The 20,441-nt window shown below is 38.3% G+C and overlaps 1 protein-coding gene across 1 annotated transcript in view; it reads left to right on the top strand.

The window, feature by feature from the left end:
* The window catches only part of PLCB1 (phospholipase C beta 1), a 694,981-nt gene that overhangs the window by 561,224 nt on the left and 113,316 nt on the right, over nt 1-20,441 (top strand). The window contains exons 21-24 of the mRNA XM_042980903.1: nt 2,030-2,129; nt 2,807-2,911; nt 3,955-4,064; nt 18,378-18,510. Of these exons, the coding sequence (XP_042836837.1) occupies nt 2,030-2,129; nt 2,807-2,911; nt 3,955-4,064; nt 18,378-18,510 (448 nt within the window). The remainder of the gene's footprint in view (nt 1-2,029; nt 2,130-2,806; nt 2,912-3,954; nt 4,065-18,377; nt 18,511-20,441) is intronic.

Genomic DNA, 20,441 nt, shown 5'->3' on the forward strand with positions numbered 1-20,441 from the left:
TTGGTCACATATCCTGGATATGAGATATAAATGCATATTCTAGGTGTTTCACTCTGAGGGAAAAATTACATGAAGAATTATTTGTAGCTTCATTTGGGAATTTACACATTTATAAAGCAATAGCACTTTGGGGGACTATTTTAAAAGCTATTCAAGATCTCTGTGAATCACTTGTTTGGATTTTCAGAATTGTGTTGTGAATCAACTAATTCTAGTATACCTCATTTGGAAGACCAGAAAAACATATAAATTAACTCATATCCTCTCATAATACAAGTGATAAATGATACATTTTCATTGTAACTCAAATGAAGTGGGAAGTAAGGAATAATATGGTAGCAGAGAGAAGGAAGTCTGTACTTTCTTAAAAAAGAATATTAATTAGGGGCGCCTAGGTGACTCGGTCAGTTAAGCATCCGAATCTGGCTCAGGTCATGATCTCACAGTTTGCAAGTCCAAGCCCTGCATCGAGCTCTGTGCTGATAGCTTGGAGCATGGAGCCTGCTTCGAGTTCTGTGTCTCCCTCTCTCTCACACACTCACACTCCCCCACTCACACTCTGTCTCTCTCTCTCAAAAATAAATAAACATTAAAAAAAAATTTTAATATTAAAAAAATTAAACTTCATGTAATCTCTAGCCTCTGGTAGCTGATCATTCTATCTTGTCTGGATTCTGTCTGATAGAGTTAAAACCTTTTTCATATGACTGGGCCTTCTCACTGCCTTCACCAAAAAGCAAATCTTCTTCACACGTGCTTGTCACATAAAGGAGGACAGTAGTCCAGTAAAAAGTGGAATAGACTATTTACCATACCCTTTGCTTTTAACTGGCCAAAAGATCTACAAAGGCCATCTTCTGTGAAGAGAGTTTTGTGTTAAAGGTCTCTGTGCTCCCACTATTTTAAATATGTTAATTGGATTTAATAACAGTGTCTACTTCATAGAGTTATTAATATTTTCTTTTTTTAAATTTTTTAAAATATTTATTTAGTGGGGGAGGGGAAGAGAGAGAGGCAGACACAGAATCCAAAGCAGGCTCCAAGCTCTGAGCTATCAGCACAGAGTCTGACGCGGGGCTTGAACTCACAAACTGTGAGATCATGACCTGGGCCGAAGTCGGATGCTTAACTGACTGAGCCACCCAGGCACCCCAATAAGAATTTTTCTGATATAATAAAGACATTTATAAAATATCTGGCACTTTGAAAATAGTCAATAAATGTTACTTTATTCTTCTTACCAAAAGTAAGTTTTTAAGGGTACAATTAGCCCTATGTTTTTGACACATGTTTTACATTGAAGGAGGAAAAATGAGCAATTTTTTGTTGATTATTTGGGAATTATTTATAAAGCAATCTCACTCTGAAAGCTCTCCTAAAAGCTATTCTTTTGTATTTTTGCTTTTGCTTTGAAAGTATAAAAGTAATTTGCTTTGAAAATGTAAGAGTCAATGCTCAAATAGTGATAAGACTACTAACTTTATATTTAAACATATATTTAAACCTTTATCATTTCCATCTTGAGAATGTTCATGTCAAAAGTAAATGGTCTAGGGGCGCCTGGGTGGCTCAGTCGGTTAAGCATCTGACTTCGGCTCAGGTCATGATCTCACGGCTCGTGGGTTCGAACCTGCATTGGGCTCTGTGCAGACAGCTCAGAGCCTGGAGCCTGCTTCGGATTCTGTGTCTCCCTCTCTCTCTGCCCACCCCCCACCCCCGCTCGTGCTCTGTCTCTCTCTATCTCTGAAAAACAAATAAACATTAAAAAACTTTTTTTTTAAAGTAAATGGTCTACATGATGAACAAATTCCTCATCAGGACAAGGTGATGAGACATAGATGAAGCCATATCACTGGTAATCCTTTTGAAAATCAAAGTTATAGAGCAACAACTTACCTTTTTATCAGTTAGTTAAGTAGAAACTTCTATGTGAATTTGGAAGCACAGGGCATGTTAGAATATTACCTTTCTAATCCTTCCTTGCAGTTGTACCTTCTTGTAACCACGAGTGTCCTTAATGTCCCTCTAGGTGGTTCTTCCTTCTCTGGCCTGTTTGAGGATAGCAGTTTATGAAGAAGGAGGTAAATTTATCGGTCACCGGATCTTGCCTGTACAGGCAATTCGGCCAGGTACGAATAGTGTGGTGAGAAACTATTTATCAAAGTTGTAAAGAAAACCATCACTGCCATCTGTGATTATTAAAGCATGATTTAGGAAGCTATCTGAAGACTCGATGCCTTATAACAAGTGTTTTATCTTTATGCTCACAGGTCTGTGGGTTCACAGGGTGTGGCTGGGCTCAGCCACAGCTTCAGGCTGTGGTCTGGAGTTAGGTCTGTTCCACAAGTGCTCATTCAGGGGCCCAGGCTGAAGGAGCAGTGGCACTCACAGTGTGGACTTTTGTGGCAACCCACTGGAATGCAGGTCAAGCCTGACTCTGCAAGTTCATTTTAAGCCTCTGTTTACACCACATCATTAACAAAGCAAAGCATATGGCCAAGCCCTAAGTCAAGATATCATGTAAAAGAATTTGGACCTATAATTCAGTCTATGACATACAGTTTTAAATTCTCTTTTGTGGGGAAAAACATGACTGGGAAGGAAAATGATCAGAATTGACATTATTTTCCTGTCTGCTGAGAAAAAGAATATCACTCAAAACCATGCAAATTAAAATGAGAAAGAAGTGACCTGTTTGTCATCCAAAGTCATCTAAGATAAACGCTTCCATCACATAGATGTTCCTGTGTTGTAACTAACATTGTGGATAAAATATGCAATGCACAGTATTAATGTCACCCTCCAGGCTATCACTACATCTGTCTGCGGAATGAGAGGAACCAGCCTCTGATGCTCCCAGCTGTCTTTGTCTACATAGAGGTGAAAGACTATGTCCCAGATACATATGCAGGTAAAAAACCTGACTCGAGGGGATATTTCCATATGGGGCCATCCATATTTTTGTGGGTTAGTGGAAGGAAAACTGGACCAAAACTAGGCAGGAAATTCTGGCCTCAGAATCGCTTCTATTTGTGTATGTATGTTTATTAAATTGCTCAAAACTTTGTGAATAAGTTTTAATTTAATTTCACTTAAGTCCCAATAAAGTATTGAGCATATTTATCTACTAGTATTAGTATTCTTTTGGGGCCAGCACTTTCTAATCCAGGCTACCTGGTACTACAGCAGTGTATCTAGGTCTGTACAATGAATTTATCTTCAGCCAGTTTTAGAAGCCAGGTCCTTTTCGTGGGTGAGATTCTAAGTTTAGAGGAATTAACTTGTGACAATGTCAACCAGGAATCATAAATTTAAATACTTACAATGTTAAGTAGCCTAGTTGTAAGGTACTGGGGAGTGGTGGAGACTATGGCAAACTTGGAGCACATGTCCATCCAAAGATGGCAACCATAACTCTCTCCAGGTAGACAGAATCACATGTGAATGAGTCTCGTACTGCCAAACATTTGGATTGTTTAAACAGTCTGGAAAGCAGGTTTTTTATGTGAAAGGTCTTCATTTATGAAAGACCTATTTGGGCCAAATAGAACAAGTGTGTGGGCCATTGCTGGAATGGATGGACCTCTCAAGAAAAAAAAAAAAATACAGAGCATTGAGGCATCCCAGGTTGGGGTCTGTCCAGTTTGGTTGTCAGAGCTGAACTCCTTTGAGTTTTATCTTCCTGAGGTTGTAGCAAAGAGTCTTGACTCTTGTCCATTTCCAAAATATCGGATGGATGAGTGGGTACTTACATGGTTAGATGGAATAGTGGAAGATCGATGATGAATCAGTGGATGGGTGGGTGAGTAGACAGGATGAATGAATGCATGGATGGATGAGTAAATGTATGGATGGTAGGTAGGATAGATGGATGGATGACTGGATGGATGAATGAATGGTGGATAATCAATATATCTAGGACCTTTGATCCTAAAATGTCTCTTCCGTATTTAGATGTGATTGAAGCTTTGTCAAATCCAATACGATATGTGAATCTGATGGAGCAGAGAGCAAAGCAACTGGCTGCTTTGACACTGGAAGATGAAGAAGAAGTAAAGAAAGAGGTGAGAGAGTGTTCTAATCTTATGCATGGCATTAAGCATGATTTCCACACCCACTGGCTGGCTTTGCTTATGTAACATCACACCTCAGGAGAAGAAAATAGCACATTGGAAAACCACTTTGATGGAGCTCAGCATTAACTCATAAAACATCTACATGATTGACTGAATTGTTCATATTTCATTCTCTTCTGGTATTCTGTGGCCAACACCAGCATCATATTTTATGACTACACTGAAAAGTCCACATCTTGCCATTTCAGGTGAAAGTTTCTAACTGATTTCATATTGGTTAAAGGTGATTAAAGCACTTAGAAAAGAAGATGATCACCAAGTCATTTAGTATTTTCTTTTGTCTTTAATCTAAAGTGCAGGATTTTCAAAGTGCTTTTGTGACTTCTTAGAATACATAAAGTACTTAATACAAATACTTGGTGCATAGGATGGGCCATAAAATGTTTACTATTATTATTTCATTTTATACTTATATATTATAATATATTTCCAAATAATTGATATATTTTTCTAAATTAGATGTCACAATGCAAGGAATAATTAAGGAAGTTCTATAAATATTAGAAGTGAAATTTAAAAATATAAGGCCTCTATGTAGACTGACAATGCTTTAATTTTTAAAAAAGTGAAGTATGATTTAATGATTGGAATGATACCAATATTAAACAGAGTGAAGGAAATGAGCTCTTTTTACATTTCACTTGAATATTCAGAGGATAAATTGATGGAAGAAGATAGAAAAAAAAATGGAGGGAGAACTATCAGAATGGGAAAAACATTTTGAAAATTGTTTGGATAACTATAATACCAAGTCCATTAAAGTTAATATTATTTATTAAATTGATTTTTTCTTATTCCAAAAGAAACCTGGGTTTCTCATAGAAAAAAATTTAAATTAAAAATGATAAAAGAAAAATCCTAAAGATATTACCTATAATTCAAACACCTAAACCACCAGACTTAACACTGTATATATGGAGTGTATACGTACCTAGTCTTTTTATGCACAACTATTACTTTTTCATAAAATGGGACAATATTCACAATCTGTGTTTCAACTTTTTATTTTCACATACTGCGTACGACATAACCTTTAATGACTTCATCATAGTCTTCTGTCATATAGCCATATCATAATTTATTTTTCCAGTCCCCTATTATTGGATATTTGAAGTGCTCCACTATTTAAACAGACCTTCAGTGAATATATGTAAATACATTTTTGAGCACACCTATGGTTATTTACTTGTTTTTTGTATAGAATTTTAGAAATTTTTGATTTATTGAGCTAATAATTGAGCTTTTGATATTGAGCTAATTAAACATGAAAGGGAAGGGAAGGGAAGGAAAATATTTAACATAAGAGTAAAATTTTCCAGGGCTGCCTGGGTGGCTCAGTGGGTTGAGTGTCCCAACTCCTGATTTCGTCTCAGGTCATGATCCCAGGGTCATGGGATCAAGCCCCATGTCATGCTCTGCGACGAGTGTAGAGTGTGCTTGGGATTCTCTCTCTCCTTCTTTCTCTGCCCCTCTGTCTCTTCCCCACTCGCATGCACACATGCACACACATACTCTCTCTCTCTCTCAAAAAAAAAAATAAATGAACATTAAAAAAAAAAAAAGTAAAAATTTCCAGGCTCTTATTTACACTGGTGGCATCATATTCTATAGGATCGTTAGACAGTGAAATTTAAAGTTAGACTAGTAAGTTTCATAAATAATGCCACATACCTCACGTATGCCATAATTAGGGTTACAGGAAAATTTCCACTGCCAAAAAATTATGCCTAACAGAGGATATGAATGTGCTTCCAAAGTTATTTGTGCCTGTAACATCTATTCTTAGCATCTGCAGAGGGGGGGGAACAAAACAGTGAGAAACACTTGAGCCCCCTGCTTGAATTTTGAGGGGTTAGTCCAAGCACTCACTGCTCGTGTGGGGCCCACATCTGGATGGGTCTTCACATGCTGCAAGCAGGTGCTCCTGGGGTCCTACCCAGATCTTCTTTTCAAGGGCTGCCTCACCCACTGCTGCAGGTGTGGGCTACAAAGGTCTTGTGGCCATAGACTTCTCCAGAGGACTGGCCTGGGCTGAAAGGAGCTACCTTCCTGGAGATGTCTGGCAGGTTATTCTGGGAAGGCGGTGACCCATGCCCAGCAACTGAAAGATCTAGGAGAATAAAAGCCCTGGTCCGTTGCTTCTGGGTGGACAACTTCTGTGATGCACTTCACACTCCTGAGCCCCCATTGGATCAGACTAAGGCAGGACTCAGGCTGAGACCATATTTCTTTTTTTTTTTTTTTTAAGTTTATCCTTTTATTTTGAGAGAGAGAGACAGAAAGGGAAAGAGTCAGAGAAAGAATCCCAAGCAGGATCTGCATTGACAGCATGGAGCCTGACACGAAGCTTGAACTCACAAACCATGAGATCATGACCTGAACTGAAACCAAGCATCAGAGACTTAACAGACTGAGCCACGCAGGCGCCCATTCCCCTTTTTTTTTTAAGCTGAGACCACATTTTAACTTAATCTTCTTTCCCTGTCTTACCCTGCTTTCTTCATCTTCCTGCAGTTTTCTCCTGAGAGCAGTGTCTCAATAAATCATGCGTTCAAGCACCCCGTGTTGAATTCTGACTATAGGGAATGCAACAATGCCAGATAGCTGCTGCTTTATACTTGAAGTCAAGGATGAATGCCCTTTCTGAATTTTTTGCCTGGGAACCAGAATTTGAATGTTTGGCAATAGTATGTCTTTAATTCTGGTGGTTCTTCACAGATCATAGTACTTCTCCCCCCGCGATGGTCTTTGAAAAGATTAAGAGGAGAAAGATTCAACTAATTTCTCATTTTGCTCATGTAGACACCAATATGGAAGTAGAGGCTCTCCTTAGAAAGTTACAAGAAACTTTGCAACTCTTTTCTACCTTCTTTGGCTTTCTAACATAAAATATAAAATATAATATAACATAAATAAAAGATAATTCAAAGTAAAGATAATTTATGTAGATGTTAATAATCATTAATAACATTCTCTTTCAATTAGAAAAACAGGAATCTCTTTAATCAACTGGATATGTTTTATTTTCTAGGAAATAGAAGTTCAAAGAAAGCATTTGCAAGTTAAATTGCATGTACTATCACTATCTAGAAACAATACTTTTTCTATCATCAGTTTCTATCTATTCACTAGCTAGGTTCTCCAAGAGTGAACACTCAGTTGAAGAGAACATTTCAAGACACTACCAATTTCTCCTTATATAGTACAAAAATTGACGTAAAAGTCTCCTAATGGAGTATTTTACTGATGCACCAGAGACCATTTTTCTAATCACTGCAAAAAATGTCACTCTGACAAATAGGAGATCCACGGCCTTCAAGATGTCATGGATTCTTTCACACTGCCGTCCTTTCAAAGCCTTATTTTTGCACCAGACATCACATCAAAAATCTATGTAGAAAGAATGCAACACCAATGGATATAAAATATACAGAAGTAGCATTTTAGATCAACTTTATTTTTGTTTCTCCTCTAGCAATAGTGATCAGCAAGGATTTTCAGTAAATGTATAATGTTGGTTAATTCAGAAGATATTTAGACATTTCCAGTTTTAGAAATAATTTTAGAGACATTGAATTCCATAAATTCCATATGGTCCAACAGAGAAAATATAATTTTTTCTTCCTTTGAAATGTCAAAACCCTAAGTGACCTCATTTTTGAAGCTGGAGGGAAAAAATCATTTGCCCTTACCATGTAATGGTAGGAAGGAAAAGTCATTTCACACCTTTGAACACCAGTGTGCCCTTTATCTTGTCTTGTAATGATGTAAGTTTGTTTGAATGAGGCCACTGAAAATAAGTAGCTGTGGTTTTCTCAAAAGAAAATTCTATCTAGGACATGGCAGGCACTGGAGACACTATTTTAGCAGCAAAGACTTTTTTAGTATAATCCTTTTAACTTGGTAGTTATAAAGGTCATTTCTATTTGAAAATTAAAGACTTCATTGGACTGCAAAATATTCCCAGATTTGTAAGACTTTAATAAATTATCTTCATAGAGTAATTTGCAAACCAAATAAGTAGGCAAGTTGAAAATTCCCCCATGCTTTGAACACTACACATTTGTCTCAGATCATGTGAAAGGATAGATAGATGATAGATAGATAGATAGATAGATAGATAGATAGATAGATATCCAACATATATATTTATGTAATAATAGAGATTTGCGTGGCTGGATTCATTTTTTCTGTAAAAACAATTGTCATTCAGGATGCTGGGTTAATAAGGTTGTGAAAAGCTGACTAATCTTAATTATAACAAAGGCTTTGTGATATTCATAGTTATTTCTTTATTTTAAAAAAGTATATAAAATTTTTTTTAAATAATAAACCACACACATACACACAAAGGCCCTCAGTAGTCTTGCAGAAACTGTTAACATTTTTGGTGTATATCCTTATAGCACATTTTTATGTATATATTTTTTTCTTTAAAAAAAACTATTAATTTTTAAAAATGGTTTCACAACCCTACTGTTTTAATGTGCTTATAGAAATGCCTAATGAGACATCAGTAATACTCCTTCTTTCTTATTTTTAAAATACACCTATAAAGAGAAAGAAGTAAATATCCAATGTATTGATTACAAAATGTTATGTGACATTATTAATGTCCAAATGCAATATTTAAACGTGTCTTGTTTTAACACATCAGGATATGCAGAAACATTTTACTGAGTGCTTACTATGTACATAGCACCGTTCTGAGCCCTTTATTTTATTAACACACTTAAGTCTTAAAATATCCATATGTCTTAGTTACTATTATTATCCCCATTTAACAGATGAGGAAACTGTGGCACTGGGAGATTCAGTTCCTCAGCCAGTGTCACACAAACCAGTAAGGAGCAGAGTTGGTGTTGAAATGCAAGCAATCTAGCTCCAGGAGTCATATTCTATACCAGCATTTCTAGAAGTCCAATGTGTAAACCAGGGCCTTATGATAAAATGCTGATCCTGGTTCAGTAGGTCTTGGGTAGGGAGAGGCTCAGCATCTCTCATAAGTAAGTCATGGGGTAATGCATGTAGCATACTTTGAGTAGCAAGGGTCTATACTACACCCTGTTGTACTAGCTCAGTAACAAAACTGAAATATTCTAGCAACCTTTAACAAGAACTAGCCCTTCATTCATTGTTTTGCCCTCTATTGCATGTTCCTTGGCTAACTGAGCACAGAATAGAAGACCTTTACCTTAAATAGTAACATCCTTTGAGTTGAATTTTTATTGAATCAAATGTCAAGATTTCCTTCCCCCACTTTAAATCACTCGATATTACTGTTCTGCAATAAGTTAGGTTTATATATGTAGATTCTATTTGAGTAGTTTGTACATTGGCTTCTCCAAAATTCGTTTACCCCCCAACTCAAACCTTCTAAGTTATAAAGGCTGCTGCATTCATTCACCAAGTGTTCATTTCCACCCTTGGAGAAAGTTATGATCTAAGACAGAGTGCATGATGCCCCAAACCTTGCTCAACCCTCAAGGCCAAAATTTTTGTTCTGAAGAGTTCTCTCTGTCATCTGTGCGTATTATACAAGTGAAGGTGGGGGAGTGGCCTTCATCTCATTTTGATGTTGAAAGGGATAGTTGTTTAGTAATACCAAAATTTGATTTATTACAAGAGGCCTATGTTTTAAGTTGTCAGACTCATGTGTTCTTATAAGTGAGTTGGAATATATCAAAAATAATTTATTTCCTTCTTCAGTGTATGACACTGTGGGCATCTTCGATGAGATCTGATTATTTGACAAGAAAAAGTTTTGATGGTCTGGTGTGAATTTCCCCAGTAAGATAACAACAGCAAAACCCAACAGCAAAAAATTCAAGGTGGTACTCTCATAAGGTTACAGTGTTTAAGTCAAGAAAACCTGGAATGTCTTTTAATACTTCTAAAACAGAAGCATGATACCTCATCCATGGTTCAAGAATTTGGTGCTGAAATCAAAGATGAGGTTTGCGTGACATTTTGGAATCTCTTTAAATGAAAAATTTATTCCTCAAATAATAATTTAGCAAATTACCAATTTATAGAAACAATAGTTGCTCACAATCCCTAAACTTAAAGCATCCAATAAAGTAGGAAGAGAAAGTTTGCCTTTTTGGAGATGATCTTTAGATAATGACACCATCCCTTTCATTTCTGTGCAGGTTTGGAGTTTACAAGGCATTTTATTGGGTGCCCTGGATAAAACTGAGCCGTAATACATAACATGTAATCCCCAACTTTAAAAGAGGGAACAGTTGCTTATAAGTGTAGATCGACTTGCCTAATATCAGTAGTCACAAAATAGAGGAACAAGAGTCTTTTTAAATGAGTTCTCCAGAGAAGACCCTTATGTGCATTTGATATGAAATTACTCAATGACTGATTCATTTTCACTGCTTTCACAAACCTCCTCCATTAACAATTTTTTAAATGTTGATGAATTTCAATAAGGAGCTTTAGGTTCATCTGCCTAAAACAGCAATACATCCAGAAATTTGAATATTGGAGTCCGTGCCATGTCCCCTACCATAGGGGCTGTAAAAGTGTGACTCTCAATGACAGTTTTTTCACTGTCTAGAGCAAGGCCTGTCAGATTTTAATGTGCATACAGATCACCTGGGGATCTTGTTACAAAGCAGATTCAGATTTAATTGGTCTGAGGCAGGGCACAAAATTCTGCATTTCTAACAAGCTTCCAGGTAATGCTGATGCTACTGACCTATGGACCAAATTTTGAGTAGCAAGGCCCTCAGACTTTAAGCATCTGTCAGAATCACCTGGATCACTTCTTTTTTTTTTTCTTAATTTTTATTTTTGAGAGAGAGAGAGACAGAGAGACAGAGTGTGAGTGGTGGAGGGCCAGAGATAGAGGGAGGCACAGAACCCAAGGTAGGCTCCAGGCTCTGGGCTGTTAGCACAGAACCCCATGCAGGGGCTCAAACTCACAAACCAGGAGATCATGACCTGAGCCGAAGTCAGAGGCTTAACCGACTGAGCCACCCAGGTGGCCCATTTCTTAAAGCACAGATTGCCAGGCCTCACCCTGAGAGTTTCTGATAGACTAGGTCTGGGGCAAATTTGCATTCCTTTTTTTTTCAAGTTTATTTATTTATTTCTAGAGAGAGAGAGACCCAGCGAAGGAGGGGCAGAGGGAGAGGAGAGGACAGAGGATCCGAAGTGGGCTCTGTGCTGACAGCAGAGAGCTGGATGCGGGTTCAAACTCGTGAACCTTGGGATCATGACCTAAGCCAAAGCCGACACTTAAGGGACTGAATCACCCAGGTGTCCCTGAATTTGCATTTCTAATGAGTTTGTAGTGATGCTGATGCTGCTGGTGAAGGAACCACTGATTGAGAACCAATGCTTTGGAGCTGTCTTATAAGGGGCCCTCCCCACGTGGAATTAAAAAGCCATTATTCCAGGCACTCTAAAATGTCAGCTTCATCACAGAAACCCAAGTAGGGCTCCAGGAGAAACTCTCTTCTTGGGGAGTTGTCCAGGATCTGTTCTGTGAGCAACTGACCTTGGTCTTTGCCACATGATTTGGCTTAGTTAGTTGGAAAGATCCATTCCCACAAGATGAATGTTAAGGGCGGTTGGTCTAATGCGCTTTAAAAAGAGTCCATGATTTATACCCACCTATAAAGAGCTCATTTCTTCTGATTTCTTTGGAAACTATGTCAAATATTTCTAATAAGTTAAAGTTGGCAGGAACAATAACATATATAACATATATAAAATAGTATCTCCCTTTAATCTTTCTGAATAAACTATTGTCGTTATGAATTGATGCAAATTCTCTACAGACAAGAGAACAGCATCTTCATTCACTCAGTGATTCGTTCATTCAAACAAATTGTTTCCTTATGCTAGCATAACAATTAGGTGGTTCTTTAGTTTCAGGAACTTGTCATTGATAGATATCTAGTGATTATGCATAAGCAGAAAACAAAATGTGGATTTCTTCATTTATTCATTCAATAAAAAATTTTTTGAACACAACTTTGTCAGTCACCATGCTAGGCATTATATACTATATACATATAATGATGAGAAAAGTCAGATGCTGTCATAGGTCTTATATAATCTAGAGGAAGAAGCTAACAATTAAAATTCATGCATATACATGTAAACTTGCAGCTGTCATAAATGTTTCAAGAAAGATACCTTGGGAATACTGATGATTTTTTCTGTGATCACAGATATGACAAAAACTGAAGTCACCAGATGAATTTATTCAGCTCCTTAAAGCTGTCTTCTCCTTCTAACTCACTCTGGTAGATTTTTCAAAGTATGGTTTTGCCATCATTTATTATAAAATTTTTCAAACGTACCCAAATGTTGAAAGGATTATATAATGAGCATCTATATATCAATCACCTGGATTCCACAATTTAAATTTTAATGCATTTCCTTTATGACATCTATAGCTATCTGTCCATCCATCCCTCTATCCATCCATTATTCTATCTTATTTTATGATGCATTTCAGAATAGTCTTCAAATATTAGTATACTCATCCTGAAAGGCTTCAAAATACATACATCGGGAAGTGGTTTTTAGAAATGTTTTTGATTCCTTAGAAATGTGCAGTAGAGGGGCGCCTGGGTGGCTCAGTTGGTTAAGCGTCCGACTTCGGCTCAGATCATGATCTCACGGTTTGTGAGTTCAAGCCTGCATCAGGCTCTGTGTTGACAACTCAGAGCCTGGAGCCTGTGTGTCTCCCTCTCTGTCTGTCCCTCCCCTACTTGTGCTCTGTCTCTCAAAAATAAATAAATATAAAATTAAAAATAAAATCAAAAAAGAAATGTGTAGTAGATACATTACTTAATTTCATTCAGGTGGTATAAATTCAAGGTATGAATTGTACATGTTATTTAATAAAGCTCTTTCTTGAGGAAAAAGCTAGTTCTGACAAAGCCATCCTCACTGCCCTTATCTGTCCTGAGTGGACTGGATTTCCACATGATGACATTATAAGCCTTGCCCTTGATGTTCTGTAAAAACTGATGACCTTGCATCTTCCTCATCTGGTATCTGCATCAAGACACTGTCATTCTAACCACTACATGGAAAGGACTATATGTTCTAGGTGACTCAGCACCCAATACCTTTAGGTGGCCCATGACCCAACACCTCCAATAGTACAGTAAATATTTCGTATTTGGAAGACCCCTTACTTACTATATCAGCCACCCAAATGCTCCAAATTCTAGTTTTCTACTGCTTGTCAGATCCAAATTTGCAATGTCCTGGATGGAAATTTTTTCAACCAGTGTACCAAATGGCATCTCCTCCAACACTTGTAAAAATGGCCTTTCAAATTATCCTTTTACTGACCTACTTGTGTTATATTTTAAACTTACTTCTTTTCATTTTGGAAATAGGAAGGATATTATTTTTTACATAAAATCTTGGCTTTAACAAGTCCTTTATTCCATGTTTTGAAGGAAAAAAATGTAATTCTCCAATTTGGCCATTAGAGGGCAGGCACCCACTTCTGCTGCACAATTGTTTCCACCCAACTAAGCAGTATCCAGCGCAACTAAAATACTATATTCTCTGAACCTTCTTTCTTTGGAATTTATTTCATTGGATCCCAGGAATCTCTCCATTAAACTGAAAAAGCAGACATTTCTTGTTCTTTGTTTCTATAGTAATTTTCACTACAATATGAAAGGATTTCATGTTCATTTTATTTGAACTCCTAAAAAAAAATATTTGGGAAAAGCCTGGGGAGAAATAAAGTCATGGGTGTTGACTTCCACTGATTCTTTGAGCAGGATAAGGAATTTGGCTTTTGCATTTCAGCTTACATATCTATAAAGGGGAATTACTCAACCTTTCAGTGATGATGTCAAAACATTTATAATGTTATATTACCATAGATATTTTTAATTTTTCAGCTCTTGTGTTTAGCTGTTCTATTTAACTCATTTAGCCTTTTATACCTGAATGCCTTTTCAGTGTAACAGAGTAAGCTCTTTGAAAATGATGTTTACATTTATACATCTCTGTATTTCAGCAGCAAGTGAAGTTACTATTGTAGTTCTGTAAACGTTGCTGTTAGTGTAGAATACAGAGTGAAGGAGACCCATAGTGAAATTCAGGCTTTAGACTCTAACACATATTCAGACATCAATTCCGCTGCTGTGTGGACTCTAGCAAGTTTTGTGACTTTTAATAAAGTCTTTAGTAAAGACCTTTAATAACACCTTGGATTTCTTTTCTTTACAGTGGAGTCAAAAGGGCAGCCTACATTGGCCTCAGTGAGGCTGGTGTGTCTAACAAGATTAAGCACTTGGTGATTGACAGCTGTCTGTTACCACTTTCCATGAGGGAAGGGTCAATTAGAATTTGTATGTAGTGTCCCTGGTTAGCAAAATACTTTAAACACCAGTCTTCTCAATTTGCCGCTATAGATTCTCACTAGATTAATAAATAAAATTTGTTTTCAGAATATCGTAAGAGACACCTGACAAGTGTCAACTAACAAAAAACAAACAAATAAATAAATAACAAAAACAACAAAATGTCGAGGAGCCCCCAAATTCCTTAGTCCAGCATTTAGTCCTCCTCACCCATCCTTTTCTTTACACCTTTGTCCGGCCACTGGGGCAAGAAGGTGGGATGTGGTGGGCTGCAGATCATCTGGCCCACTGGCTTTCCAGCACACCCTTCTCGCTCCTTTGTTACTGTGGGTGCATTGCCTGCCCTGACACAGTCACAGAATTCCAGGCAAACTCTGCTGCTCCAAGCAGAGTGTACAGATGGCCAGCTTCGGGGCCAGATGTGATCTGAAGATGTGGTTTGTTTGGCCTCAGTGATTTAAAATTAGCAGATTTCATGCAAAAAAGTTTTCCAGCTTTACTCGAAGCCTGGGCATTTAAAGGCTGAAGCTGAGTGGCAGCTGCCCCCTTTCCAGGAGCCCCCTCTCCAGCTCTGGGCATGGCCCTACTTTGTCCTGTTGCGTTAAATCTGGTCCGCTTTGCTCATTTCTACCATTTCCATTAACAGTCCATTAATGTACAGTGTGAATGGCGCCCCCTGGGGATTATGCAATACAATCCACCTTGCCTGGGAAGGCATCTACCTGTGTGACCGCTGGACTGAGTGAGCGTTTCTCCAAAGCTTACCTCAAAATCCAGCACCGAACCTTGCTGGTCTCTTTATCCTCAATTACAGCTATAAAGTGTGTGCCTGTATGTTTACTCAACATTTATCTGCTTAAAAAAAAAAAAATCTCTGAATTCATACATTTTGTCAGTTTCTGGGATGTAGGGCTTTGTCTTACATAACCTTGATAAGCAAAGATTTATTTTTCCTTCAACTTGACTCAAGTTGATGACTGAGCTTGGTTTCCCAAGGGCATACAGCTACATGGAATGTCTGCAAACCTGATACAAGGCAAAAATAAGCTGGCTGGATTCATTTTGAGCACATTTTTAGCCTGATACCCCCAAGACACTAATTTTGGCTGCCAAAAAAAGCCACACATCATTGCCTTCATGAAAGCTGGCTTGCCATCACCTCCTTCTTTCCTCTATCAAAATTTTCTTTTACCCTAGCTTTCTCCAGAGGGCTGATTTTAGCCAGCGATCACATTGGGGAAAATGTGACTTATCTCCCACATGGTTCCAGAAACCTACCAGGCTATCGATGGGAAAGGTCAGATGCCCATGGAACAGGAGCACCTTCCTTCCCTGTCTCCCAGGCAGCTGAGTTTGGTGACCATGGGCACCTCCTGTGGCTGGGAGGCTGGGGAGCTTTCCCCTACCTTATTCGAACCAGGGAACAAGGCCCAGAAGATGACTTTGCTGATGTCCCAATGCTGTTTCCCACCTTCCCCTTCATTCAGTCCCTCCTGTGCATTGTAAATGCATATCCTTTATGAATTTTGTGGGCAAACACCTATGGCATTTCAGCCTTCTCAAGTGTCCCACAAACCCAAACACCTGTAGGAGTGAGGCAGGAAAAGTCTAAATAAGTAAAGAGGAAATGATCCACAGAGGGGCAGAAACCACTAGATTCTAGCCCAACACGGGGAATGCAGGCACAGTGTTGCCAATTGTATTTTTCAAGAAAAGTAAGAAATTCATTTTATTAACATAGAAACTCCTTAATTAAAATACTTGGCAACATCGGGTGAGCCCAAGAAAATATTTCCATGTGCTCTGTTTGGACCCTATGCCTCCAGTTTGCAATTTTTAAAAAAGATTTACTTAAGTAATTTCTGCACCCAACGTGGGGCTCAAACTCACAACTCTGAGATCACGAGTCACATGCTGCTCTGACGGAGCCAGCCAGGTGCCCCCAGTTTGCAATTTCTTGGTAAAGAAAAAATATACAATCCTTCTCTTTGGCATATTGATGCTAGGGATAATTTTCCTGATGGATGTAACTTAATAATGCAGCCAAACCAGAATTTACCCATCCAAAGTAGCCGTTTTTCAAAAGGCAGAGTTCTAGCATGGTGAGTTCTGTAGGCTGGCTGAGCCTCTCCGTTAGGCTCCTGCCTTCCCCCTTCACTTCCAGCCACTAGTCCCAGGGTTTATCTCTTCCATTTCAATAACACTAGTCATGAGCAGGCCATGGGAGATACATAGGGATGATTTGCTGAATTAAAATAAGTTCTGCTCTCATTTAAAGCAGTTTTGGAACTCATGTTTTAACGATGCTTTGGGGGACAGTGTAAAAGCCACTTGTGACAGTTATTCTCATCTTACATTTTATAAAAATATTTTCATAGGACCTTCCGCTATTTGTAATTACATGAGAAAATGTCATAATGTTAGGCTCTGAATGACTTCTGGCTATTTCCTAATATATTTTTGTACTACAAAGCAGAACACTGGGCTAGACATTGTCAGTAATGTCTGCCATGAACCTGGAAGGCAGTTCTAAGAAAAGAGTTGCAGAGCAATTAAGAATTGAAAAGCTTCATTGCAATGGTATGTGATGACCACTGAGGCAATTATTTTATAAGGAACAACACTTATTCAACAAACATTTATTAAAAGTCTATTTCACATAGGACACAGTGGACTAGCTGCCAGAGGGAATGGAGTGGAGATTTCATAAATTCCAGTGCATTAATTATGATTATTCAACGATAGTATTGCACAAGCTTAAAAGCTTTATTTAGTTTACACACACCTATTCACTCTTTGCCAGGAACTATTCTAAGAATTTTGTAAATATTAACTTATTTGAGGGGCGCCTAGGTGGCTCGGTTGGTTGAACGTCCAACTTCAGCTCAGGTCATGATCTCACAGTTCATGGATTCAAGCCCCACATTGGGCTCTGTGCGGACAGCTCAGAACCTGGAGCCTGCTTTGGATTCTCCCTCTGTCTCTGCCCCTCCCTCACTGATGCTCTCTCTCTCTCTCTCTCTCTCTCTCTCTCTCTCTCTCTCAAAAATAAATAAACACCTAAAAATTTTTTTAATTAACTTATTGGATCCTTTAAACAATCTTAGAGTGTAGGTAATATTAGGACACCCAGTACATGCATATCTTCATCTATAAAGATGAGGAAATTGAGGCAGAGAGTTAAGTGACTTGCACTGCTATTAAGTGGCAGGGCCAGAATTTGAACCCAGGTAAGTTTGACTCCAAATTCTATGCTTGTAACCATTGTAACAATTAGCTATGGCTGCATAACACACAACTCCGAAATGTAGTGGCTTGCAACATCAACGTCTACGTACTACTTTTCATGAGTCATTTGGTCAGTGGGGCGGTTCTGCTGCTTTGGACCAGGCTCAGCTCATCTTAGCTGGACTCACTCCTGTGTTTGTCATCACCTGGGGCTGGCTGGTCTAGGAGATCCTTACCTAGATGACTCAGCTTTCCTCCACAAAGTCTCACCCTTCACTGCTGTAGCAGGGGTCTGAGAAAGACGGGAAAAAATCACAAGTGCCTTTTCAATCTGCTTGCATCAAATTTGCTATTCTCTTATTTGGCCCAAACAAATCACATGATCATATCCAGAGTCAATGTGAGAGGGCACTACAAAACGGCATAGACATTGGAAGGTGTACAAACTGGGGCTTTTTAATACAATTAACCTACCATAGTCACAGTTAAACACCATGCTGTTTTTACCCTGCTCTCTAGACAGCTTCAATTGGATATTTCAGATTCCAAATGAATTGTGAAAATTCTATCAAATGTAGCCTTGTTGGTTTAGGAAGGTCATAAAAGAACAGGGGAAAAAATGTGAAAAGTGAAACTATGTTTATGATTACAGGCTGATCCTGGGGAAACACCATCAGAAGCTCCAAGTGAAGCCAGGACAACTCCAGCAGAAAACGGAGTGAATCACACTACATCCCTGGCACCCAAACCACCCTCCCAGGCTCCCCACAGCCAACCAGCTCCAGGTAAACACTCTGAAAAGAGAGCCTCCAGTTTATTTGTGACACTGAAGGAGATAGCACAATTTGGCTCCCCAGAGCATCAAGTGAGCACAGATGCATGGACTTAGGAGGATATGTGTATTGAATGAATGAATGAATGCCAGAAATGTATGATGAATGAATGAATTAATTTATTTATTTATGCCAAGAGACTCATGAGTGCTTATCTAGCTCTGACCATAACTTACAAAGCTACGACAAAGCATCACCCAGATTTCCATGTCTTTATTTATAACCCACGTGCTGGCAGGGTTTGTGAAGTGTTCTTCATGTACCTCCTAAACAGCTACGCTTTACAAGCATCTTCTTACTTCTATCTCACCAATTAGGTCTCTGCCAAGAATTCCTTTCCTTCTTTCTTCAACTTATTTTTCAATGACCTTGGATGTCAATCATGTGGTGAGCACTTTGCTCAGCTCTTCAAATGGATTGACTCATTTCACCCTTAGACTGGGGCTATAAGGGTAGATTCTGTCATTGTCCCCATTGGGCAGATGAAGAAACTGGGGTTTTTTTGTTTGTTTGTTTGTTTTTGAAACTGGTTTTGAGATGAAGAAGCACTTCCTGAAGGCCACATAGCTAGTGAAGAGTGAAGAGTGAAGCCAGCAGGGCTGGAAGGGCAGGAAGCCAGCTCCCTGTGAACTCAGTTCTTGCTTTCAGCAATTCTGCTCCTTCCCAGAAGTCCACTCATGTCTCACTTCTTAGAAAAATCCTTTGATTTCAGTGCAGCTAACTTTGACCTTGATCTAAGACTGCATTAGGCAATTTTCTGTCATTTGTATGTCCTCTTTCTATCTATCTACCAATAGATGGTAGGCTTCCCAGGATAGGCTTCAATCTGATGCTTCTTTTGCACAGACCTGAGGAATATCATGTACTTAATAACTTTTTATTGAATGGGCTAATATTAAAGTAAATAAAAGGGAGAAGAATTTCTTTTTATGAAGGTATGGCTTCCCGTCTCCTTCCCTCCTTGTCCTACTACAGCATGGTAGTGATGAAATCCAGATCTTTGATTTGGGAGGGGAGGTGTATTTCTCATGAGAGTGAGATTTTAAAAAGAACAAATACTATGGAATTTGTATCAAATGCTCATGAACTGCGGCCTGTACTTTTAAGAAGTTTGTTGAGATCAATAACGGTTGAGAAGATTTGATCATAAAGAGTGATATTTTCAAATGAAGATTTTTATATACCAAATACAAACATTTTGAGTACTTCTGGAATATAATAAGTCATTGAAATGTGTGAGTAAATATAGTCTTATGCTTTGGAGAGTATAAGAAAATTTGGCATTTTAGCACTTGATTTTTTTAACTTGATATTTTGAAATACTTTGACTTACAGAATCATTTTTAAAATGGAACAGAATACATTGCAAAAATGGTCTCCTCTTCCCTAGTGTTAACATCTGTCAGAGTCATGGTGGCAGTTACCAGACCAGGATATTAATGTTGGCACAGTATTTGGAACTGAACTACAGACCTGGTTGGCACAGTACTTGGAACTGAACTTCACTCACTTCCTACAGATGTCTTTTTATTGTTACAGGTTCCAACTCAGAATCCCACATTGTATTTAATTGTCATGTCTCTTTCAGCTCCTTGAATCTATGACAGTCCCTCATCTATCCTGTCTTTTATGACCTTGACACTTTTGAGGTGTACTGGTCAGTTATTTTGTGAAATATCCCTCAATTTGGGTTTGTCTGATGTTTTCTCATGATTAGAGTGAAGTTTTGCAATTTTGGCAAGCATATCGCAGAAACAATGCTGTGCCCTTCTCCATGCATGATATCAGGGAAGCCTGATGTTAGTATTTCTCATCATTGGTGATGTGGGATCACTTGGTTAAGGTGGAGTCTGCCAGGTTTCTAAACTGAAATTTATGATTTC

This window comes from Panthera tigris, chromosome A3 (genome assembly GCF_018350195.1).
Source record: "Panthera tigris isolate Pti1 chromosome A3, P.tigris_Pti1_mat1.1, whole genome shotgun sequence".
NCBI classification, from domain to species: Eukaryota; Metazoa; Chordata; class Mammalia; order Carnivora; family Felidae; genus Panthera; species Panthera tigris.